Below are 9,610 nucleotides of genomic sequence, written 5' to 3'. Positions count from 1 at the left end.
GTCCAACAATGTCATAGAAGGTATAATAGGTATTTTGTGTTGAAAATACTCCTTTTATTTGCCCGGTTATTAGCATGAGCAACCAGGCTAGTCAGTAGGAGCAGAATATGCTGTCTGCGTGCCAACTTCCACACGCATCAAATCACCACAAAGAACGAACACTCCACATTTCTCTTTACCTCACACGCACCCTGACCCTGCGTCTGTGTTGAAACTTGGAAAGAAATTTTCTTGTACAAAAATCAATTGAAAATGATTTGACCATAAATCTTTCATTCAAATAAACTACAGTCCCCCCCCCCCCCCCCCCCCCAAATTGCTTTCCAGATAATATGGCATAATGGAATTCTCACCTATTTTGTCTTGGGTCGAAGATTCTGCAAAAGTGTGTACGAGGACTGCAATTGAATGGAAACTACCTATTTTGTACCAGTCATTTATTCCACGTTTTACATAAATTATAGGCAAAATTACACAAATGTGTAAATTTCGAAAATCTATTGTCAGGTAATTGGAAGAGACAGAGGGACATATACAGATGGGCAGGAGATGATGGAGACAAAGAAAAACAAATGGCTGTAGGCTTTGGAGTTCAAAAACCACATTACCTGAACACATTGTACCACAGAAGCTTACATATGAAGTGCAAAAATGTAATAAAGTCTTGGCTGAAGCGTTACCAAGTACAGCACACAAAACAAATGCAAAGCTGACTGGATCATAGAAATGTGCTTCATACACAGAGTAGACAATTTACATCTAATACAATGCTGTTCTGAATCCAGCTTTAATATTGTTGAATTATTGAAAAGCCCTTCTTTCCAATTCTAGTCACAGGAAATTTTACCAAAAGGGCTCGTCAGGGAAACTGAACTGAACATTGGGTTTTTAGTAAATATATAATTTTTGTTCCACTTAATAACTCCACTCCCCAAATACATAAACATAACTGTGCAACCAAGGTATATACAGGGTTGAACATAATTCTTCCTTGCATCTGACACTTAATTCAAAAGATTGAGGTATACCATCAAGGTGATCAGTTTGACATAGCATTCCTATCAAGTCTCTATTGCATAATAGAATTATTTAAAGTTACCACAGCATCACTGCTACCACTTAATAAACACACATTAGTGGGAAGTAGAAACAAAATCTGTATTACATCCTAAAAATGAGTTCTATGACTTCATTTGAGTTAGTTCTTCACAATCCACTGAAAATGGCTGACTAGCTGATGGAAAATTTATAAATGGAAACTCTTATTTGCTTCAAGTGGATCATATTTACAAAAGATATGCATTATAATTACAAATAGGAATGCTTTTGAACTGAGATTTTATTCGAGTGATGTAAAGAACAATTGTTTCAAGATTAAAAGCGAACATTAAAAAACAAACAAAAGTAGATATCTAGAAAAGTCTGCGTAGTTACCAAAATTTCATCAAATTAAAGAGTCAGATGCATTTCTGACACACATGCAAGATTTAGAAAGCTAATTCAGAAAAAAACAGTATTGTACAAAATAATAATTACAGTTATGTCAAAATGCACTTTCCCTAGCACCTTAAGTTATTGGATATTTCAGAGGAGAGCACAACACTGTTGTTATTTTGTGAGGAATGCACCTGCAATTACTACAATGGATAGTGAGATTGGCACTGGGATGAAGATTGAGTGAGTGTGTTTAGGGTAGGAAAATATCTGGTTGTAAAATTGGGGTTACGCATTAGATTGATGGTGGGATTAAGACTGGTAGGTTCTGGGCTTGATGGGGTAGGATGGAGGGATGGGGGCGGTAAAGAAGAGTTCCTCCATGTTTGCGTTGAAAGTGCACCACAGTTCACCAGTCGGTTCACGTCTTTTCTCCGATAGCAGGTGTCAGTCATCTCATTAATGCCCCATGAGAGCGAGTAACATGTCCCTTGATGTTTACACAGTGCAGGCACTGGTATTAGCCAACAAAAATGTGTGGGGGGGGGTATTTTTGGTGCAAGGAGGCGATGATGGTGGATGTCCACGCTCCTCGGCCCATCCTGGCCTGAGGCCTACAGAAGCCGTCTAGCCCTGGAAGCACACGGGGCCTACCTCGAAACCAAACCTCTGGTTCGGATCCCCAAAGTCATTCAACATGACGTCGATGATGGGCACCTGATCAATGCGCGGAGTATTGATCTCCATCACGGTCTTGGAATAGCCCTGCTTCATCTGCGAACACAAAGGAGATCAATACGCATTGTTTTACCAAGCGCTCAGTGATGAACATTTGGCCATAAGATGATAACCAATCAGTTCAGTCCTAACTGTAATCACAGCCATAGCTCATTCATTTTTAAATGCATTAGTACATCTTCATATATAGAGCACATTTAAAAGACAGCAGGTGACAACCAAAGTGCTGCACAATTAGATCTACTAAAATGAAACGTGGATTGGAACAAATGAGAAATTAACTTAAAAACAAGTACTGCAAAGGGCTTAAAACTGCACAATAATTTAATTAGGAAAGTAACATACTGAGAGAAACTATAAAAGACACAAAGCAATTGATGGGGTCACAGAAAGAACAAAGACAGAACAGCCGACTGAAAGCGTGATCTTTAAAAAGCCTCAAATGCCTGAGAAAATGGGTTTTTTAATTTGACTTATTGTGGAGGATGATTTGATAAAATACAGGAGATTGGTCCGGTGTTGGAGCGTGCACAGAAATAGCCTGGTCACCTTTAGACCTCAACAAAGAAAATGGAACATCTAAGACCATCTGATTAGTAAATCCTACAGCTCGATGTGTGGAAATGACAGTACTGACAGTAGATGACATAGCACTGTCCTGCACCCTTACCGAGCATCCATCAGAGAGGGACTTGATGAAGGGGTTGTTGTCATACGACATCTCTTCATCATTGGCGCCCAGGAAGCGCAGGGCCTTGTCGTAGCTGGCGCTCTTGGCGTCGTACCACGCCACGGACTGGTGGCAGATGTAGGTGAAGTTCTGCCTCGCGGAGGAGCTGAGCAGCTTGAGGAATGTCATTTGCACCGAGTTTATAGAACCTTCCTCCACGTCCACATAGGAAAGCTGCAACACAGATGAACGCCCAACAAAAGTTACAGACGCAGACCTCAACTCTGACGCAGAATGAACGCAGCCCAACTGCTCACGGGTTGTCCCCACCTCGTGTCTTGTTTTGCCATGTTCGAGAGGGTACTCACAATTTTACCACGCTTGAATTCACTGAACCAAGAACCTGGACTCTCCTTTGGCCAGTTGGATATTCTAACCTGCAGACAGATGCACAATCAATTACACAGTACTGCATCATAAAGCATGGCAATTGCTTTCACTTGGTCTGAACCCCAGACTTCTCTAAAGGTTTTCATATAACATTCACCCCTGCAGATTTCTTATCAGGGTATATGCAAGTTTCTCCCCCTGCAGTAAAGTTGCAGTAGACTTTGAAGGCATCTCCTGTGCAGCCCATGTTGGGATCGATCCAGTACTCCCCTATAAAATGCACAAAATCACAACACACACAGAGTGAACCCAGTTCTCTCTTCTCACTAATTAGACTCGGATCTTTTGAAATCCTTTGCGGTTTCTCCCACCGTCAGGGAAGTCTGGTTGGCTGAGCTCCAGGTCTTTGCATGTCCGGGCAGGGTTGTCCTGGGTGCCCAAGGGGAACTTCATGCGCTCGATGTCCAGCTTGAGGTTGTTGAGAGAACCAAAGATGTCTTCCATGCCCTCCGCGCCCTCCGTGCCGTAGTCCGTCATGTCAGCAGGTTGATCAGACTGCTCGTCTGGTGACCTCCTCGACTTCTTGGACATCATAATGGGCAGGGGCTGGATTATGTCTCCAGGTGGACCCTGCGTATAACAGAAGCAAGGACATACCCATGTCTCAGTACATACTCATGCTTTATTTAGCTCATGATGGAATATTTGACTTACAGGTGGACCAGCAGGTCCGATTAGACCGGGTTCTCCCTTCTGACCAGCCGGACCCTTTAAAAGACAAGACATTAAGGATAAGATTGGCACGTCCAAGGGAGTTTTTACTGGTCAAATAGTTAACCACTTATAAATTCTTAATAGGGGTGTGGAAGTGTGGTACTTACACTTGAACCTTTGGTACCTTTTTGCCCTTGTGTACCCTTAGACACAGGGAAAGAGATTACAGAAGATGTCAGATGAAGTAGAAGGAACAAAGAATTGTTCACAGGAATTGTGGGTATTTTCTAAGTAGAGGGTAGCTTACAGGAATGCCAGGAGGCCCAGGCGGACCTACGGGACCAGAAGACCCACCAATACCCTGAATTCAGAACAATCCGGGAAAAGTAATTAGTTTAAGCCTTTGAACATAAATACTATAATACTTTTCATAATCAGGCTAAAATAATACAAATGCCGACATGCTAATTGCCACATCAAGCGTCAGAAACGCTTACATCCTTTCTGGATCCCGACATGCTTTCTGTGAAACCGTTTCATAAGCGTACACCTACACAGCTATGCTTCATGGTTTAACAAGTGACATATTAAGAAAACCAACTTTTCTCTCCTTTTTGTGGGAAATGTGTCAAACAACTTTTTTTTTCCCCCTTCCACATGAATGCTTTTCTTCCACGATTGAGATGAGAGCGTCAGATCAGTTCTGACAGACCCAGTCTGGAGCATCTGCAATCAACTCAAAATCACACTGCGAGGCTCTGAGGGCCATTCAAAAACTCCCCCAGAACTTCTACATGAACTGAAACTTCTATCCCTTTATCTTTATTTCTCCCTGTCAGAATAAGTAATGAACAACTCGAAATTTATGCGCTGAACATTTAAACCCAAAGTTACACTTAGAAGTCAGTTAATGTGGCGTTTTCCTCCCATTTTTGGAACAGGTAAAGAGGTTGGAGCATCCACGTACAGAATCACCCTTTCCTCCAGGTGTTCCCTGAGGCCCAGGCAGGCCTCGGTCTCCTTTCTCTCCAGGCTCACCGGGTGGCCCAATCAGACCAATCAGACCTGGATGACCCTGTGCAGGAGAAACATCACCTTAAAATGGAACAGCCAAAGCACGACACAGCCTGCTCAGACCTGAATAATTCAACAAAATCCCCAATCGATTGAAGAACAGCATGGGGACACTATTACCTCTTGATAGATTATAAAGCCTTTATTCTAAAGTATTTATCCTAAACAGGGAATTAAAGATGTAAAGCGGTATTTCCAAAGCAGTGCAGGTCAGTTCACCTTTGCCAGGATTTAAGACTGAGTTCTCTTCAGTCTTTTAAGCTGTTATCATCTCACAAACAAGTTTTTTTTTTTACCTTAATAGAACTCAATGAAGCTCATTAACTTCGGTTCTATAACTAGCTGAACAGATGTTAGTGACTATGCTTCCAACAATAAAATACCACGCTTGAAAATCAACTACTGCCATAAGTGTAGAATACAGCCTACTGATTAAATTATTTTCTTATTCCCTACAAGTCAAACAGCTAATGAAAACTGAGCTCTATAAAATAATATCATGGATTTAAAGAGGTATGTTTATGGTTGTTCTCAGTATTAACCGTAAAGTGTGTGATGTGCTTTGCACTGCGTTGGTGCATAAAACATATTTATGTGCTTATATTCTTTGGGCTATCATTTGCAGGCTGGGTTTTGCAGTAAGAGTTTAATCATTGTTTGTCAGACTGAAAGCACATCTCTGTAAGACTCTGAAAGTTTCTTTATGTCTTGTCACTGTGAGAAAAGATGGCTGTGTAAATGTAGTTCTTACTTTTAGACCAGATTCTTATGTGCAGCTCTGTTTGTTTCAGAACGGCTTTGATCCACATAAAAAATCTTAAGCTTGTAGCCTATTTTATTATTTTCTTTCTGTGCCTACATGGCAATAGGAAAAATTGTGGGAGCAATTCAGTTCTGCATGTAAATTTGCATATTTCCCCTCAACAAACAAACACACACAAACAAATAAATCTTATGCTCAAAAAGATAAACATTGAAAAAGACATCCTTTCTGCCAACGACAGGCTATTAAATGATCCCTCTCAGCTTTAAAACATTCCCCATCTTCTTTAAAAGGGACGAGGCATTTCTACTTTCTCTTAATCATTTGATTCAGTTTTTGGTTCACTGCAAATGAAGTTTTGCGTTAGAAACTGCACCTTTTCACCCTTAGATCCCGGATCGCCTTTCAAACCTGGGAGACCTGGAGGGCCCTGAAGATCAAGGGGAAAAAAAAGCTTATGGTCAATGAACAAGAACAGGTTTTGTAGATCACGATCCATAGATCCATTTTTAAAAAATAATCTCTCACCAGTGGTCCAGGGGGACCGTCTTGGCCAGCGGCACCAGGAAGTCCTTGCTCCCCCTGTATGGACGTAGTAGATCTGTTATATTCGCTGAATCAATTTGCTGCTAAACCGAGAGTGACTTAGATCAGCAATCGTTCATCAGCTTTTAGCTTTCTTAACTGAAGCTTCAAGCTCAGCCAACAATGGAAAATATTCCTCAGCTCTTACCACAGGGCCAGGAATGCCTCGTAGGCCATCAGCACCAGACTTTCCAGGGGGCCCCTGAGGGCCAACAGGCCCCGTTTTGCCCACTGGTCCTTCAGCTCCGGCCTCGCCCTGTGGGGTGGATGGAACTGAATCAGGGCGAGAACCACAAATGTTCACACGGCAGGACAAATTCTTCCTCCGTCCTACAGTCACGTCTTGTCACTTCACTGAAGTTTTATTTATTTTTTTGCAAAAGAAATCGACATGATCTTAGTTCAACGAAGGTCTCAGTAGCTGCAGCTTTGATTAAACGTGTCATTCTATTAATTGATTTTTGTGGTTCTGGCTTTTAGAAAAATGGGAAAAAAAAAGAAAGAGAAGTGAAAGAAATAGAAGAAAAATGCTTATCACTGTCTCAGACAAAATCCACAGGGAGGATTAAACTATCCAATTAATGTCTGATGTCTGGAGATCTTGAAAAGACATTCCTGCTCATCTTTATTGAGTCACGCCTGAAGTCCGAACAAGTCGGTGAATGGTTTCACAAGATAAATCCCTGCACGCCAGGTCCGTGAAAGATGTTCTGGTCAGCAGTGAGAAGCATGGCCTGTCCACCCTGCCGCAGACGGGCTCTGTGACGGGCTCTGTCTCTCACCTTTGATCCTTTCTCTCCTTGCTTGCCCTCGGTCCCAGCTGGTCCGATAGGACCCTAAAAGGGGGTGAAGTGAAATGTTTTATTACTTTGGAACAGCAGAGAATAACACCGTTTTGGTTGCCGACAAAGGTAGTGTAGCTGTTTGAAAATCTCAAGTCAACAAGCAGCCAATAATGCTACGTCAAGCCCCTCAGGTGTAGCTGCTCGATCAAACTGACCTAGCTAAGGAGTATGAGGTACAACACATAGCCACCCAGCCTAAAGGAAACTGCCCCTGGTGTAATCAGATTACGTGTAATTAAATAATGGCTAATACAGTGGCTGTGACACAGGGCCTCATGACAGCATAAACCTCTCAATGTATACTGATACCATAATTAGTCAAATTTGTTAGTATTAATGTATGTAAAATTATTCAGAAAATGACATGAGCAGAAGTAATTTGTCATGCAGCTTCTTGTCTGCCAATTAATGATTCAGGGCACAGGGAAGTGAATTTTTGGTAAATGAATCAGTTTATTATTCATGTGGACTGAAGTTGTAGGAGTGAAGTAGATCTGAAATGCAGCTACACTTCCATTACACCCCAGACCTGATGATCACGTCAATTTAATCATTTTCCATTTTAAGAGCAACACTTCAACCAAATCCACTAACAATGTGACACTCAGTTAATAGTAAATCCAAGTTCTTATTCTTCATCTGAAAGCATCTCAAGGTAATGGCTTGGTGCACCTGAGAATAAAAAACTACCAACCAACCAACCAACCAACCAAAAAAAAAAAAAAAAAAACTAAACAAGAAGAAGAAACATCTTTGAAAACTTCTTTTGTGGCATGTTGTACGAAAGCTCCCTTTGATGGCAACAGATAAATGGCCTTTTTTAATGAACTGTAAACCATTGCTGCACTGTGACGGGACAGGTCATAAAATGCAGTGCGACTCTGGGGCCTAATCTATTCCAGGCAGGCACTGAAAATGGCAGCCCGTGTGAACCGGTGCTCAAAATGACAACTTCATTTCCTCCTGGGCTGCGGCTCCCACACGCTTCCTCATTGCTGTCACTCAAGAGAGTGGGGTCAGTTTTCTATTAGGGAAACTCTAAATGTCAGCCTTCCTCTGTCCTCCGGAACAGGAAAAATGGCTTTTTGGGACCCGTGCTCTTTAAATACCCTCTTGGCTACACTGAGATTTGAAAGCAAGACTCATTTTTGGCCCAGTGTGAATCATTTTTCAAATTCTAGGGCAAGTTGAAACTCTGGGACACTAAAACGTCTCCATTGTTTTCTGTAGCCAAGATTTACTGGCAATAGAATTTAAAACGGGGTGAAAAAAAAAACTGTTTATCATAAACTATACTTTTAGTGTTTATTTACAACTAAGCGCTACAACCAACTCATTTGAAGATGTGGCTCTCATCAGATGATGCTTCCCAATACCAGCAACAAAAACACAAATGAACACCATGCCTGCCCTGTTTGTGTCGGAGGACTTACTCTCTTCCCAGGTGGTCCAGGTGGCCCTGCTTCTCCAGATGGGCCTGGGGGACCCTGCAATGCAGACAGAGTGAATATGGGTCACATCTGAACCTCCAATAATGAACTCCATCATGTGTCTCTAGGACATCAGTCCTCAGAAAGAATTTCTTTTTTTACCCAGTGTTGTATTTTTACTTTCTCTGTACTCTCCGTCACGTGACAAGTCTTTGAGGAGGGAATGTTTTTATGTATAGGTCTCAGCGTTTCAGCATGCAACAAACGTTATAGCGCACAGTACGGAGACTTCCCTGCACCTCATTCTGTTACAAAACAATGCAGGACGCTGGTCGCCTGCCACACTGCACGGTGACTCAAGGACAAAAAAAGACTTTTATCATCCCGCAACTGGCAACCGTCTCAGGGTCACCACAGTCACCAGCGGCGCATGGCACGGCTGGGACCTGAACCTGAACCGTAGGAATGAAATGAAACGACGTACAGGCTGCCCGGCGTCCCCGTCGTCCCCTTTGTCTCCCGGAAGTCCATCGAGTCCCTGTGAGAAACAGAACACTATCACTCCTTTGTCCACAGCCTTTTCCAATTTCAGGTCTATCCTCCAGTGGCTCGTATGTTCAGTCAAATCACTTTCTCCCCCCAAAGATGTAAGAGTTTTATAGTTTTATAGCTTAGATGATATGTCAAGTCAAACGAAGTCCTTCATTGTCATATGCAATTCGATACAAGGTATTAAATTACAATGAAACGCTAGAGTACTCTCAGACAGACATGCTGCTGACAATATAGAAATAAACTACTATGAAAAGAATGGTAGGCAGAGAGTGAAATTGCACTGTAAGATATGAATATAAGAAGTGCACATTTAAATATAAATAAGAGGGAATGTTAAATATATTACATTTTACGATGGTAGTATTATACAAGTGCTGTTTCTAGTAGGTATGTACTACGTGACATTTATAAC

At 41.9% G+C, this 9,610-nt stretch overlaps 1 protein-coding gene across 2 annotated transcripts in view; it reads right to left on the bottom strand.

Annotated features, from left to right (window-relative positions):
• Positions 1-420: 420 nt before the first annotated feature.
• Positions 421-9,610, bottom strand: part of col11a1b (collagen, type XI, alpha 1b) — a 63,503-nt gene continuing 54,313 nt past the window's right edge. For both annotated transcript variants that reach the window (XM_076981052.1, XM_076981053.1), the window contains exons 53-67: positions 9,128-9,181; positions 8,647-8,700; positions 7,151-7,204; positions 6,517-6,624; positions 6,312-6,365; positions 6,160-6,213; positions 4,914-5,021; positions 4,254-4,307; positions 4,114-4,149; positions 3,947-4,000; positions 3,604-3,862; positions 3,390-3,502; positions 3,211-3,279; positions 2,843-3,076; positions 421-2,208 (exon numbers count right to left, since the gene is read on the bottom strand). In XM_076981052.1, the coding sequence (XP_076837167.1) occupies positions 2,062-2,208; positions 2,843-3,076; positions 3,211-3,279; positions 3,390-3,502; positions 3,604-3,862; positions 3,947-4,000; positions 4,114-4,149; positions 4,254-4,307; positions 4,914-5,021; positions 6,160-6,213; positions 6,312-6,365; positions 6,517-6,624; positions 7,151-7,204; positions 8,647-8,700; positions 9,128-9,181 (1,452 nt within the window). In that variant the 3' untranslated portion in view covers positions 421-2,061. The remainder of the gene's footprint in view (positions 2,209-2,842; positions 3,077-3,210; positions 3,280-3,389; positions 3,503-3,603; positions 3,863-3,946; positions 4,001-4,113; positions 4,150-4,253; positions 4,308-4,913; positions 5,022-6,159; positions 6,214-6,311; positions 6,366-6,516; positions 6,625-7,150; positions 7,205-8,646; positions 8,701-9,127; positions 9,182-9,610) is intronic.

This window comes from Brachyhypopomus gauderio, chromosome 19 (genome assembly GCF_052324685.1).
Source record: "Brachyhypopomus gauderio isolate BG-103 chromosome 19, BGAUD_0.2, whole genome shotgun sequence".
NCBI classification, from domain to species: domain Eukaryota; kingdom Metazoa; phylum Chordata; class Actinopteri; order Gymnotiformes; family Hypopomidae; genus Brachyhypopomus; species Brachyhypopomus gauderio.
Note: the sequence above shows the minus strand (reverse complement) of the source record. Positions and strands in the feature narration are given on the sequence as shown.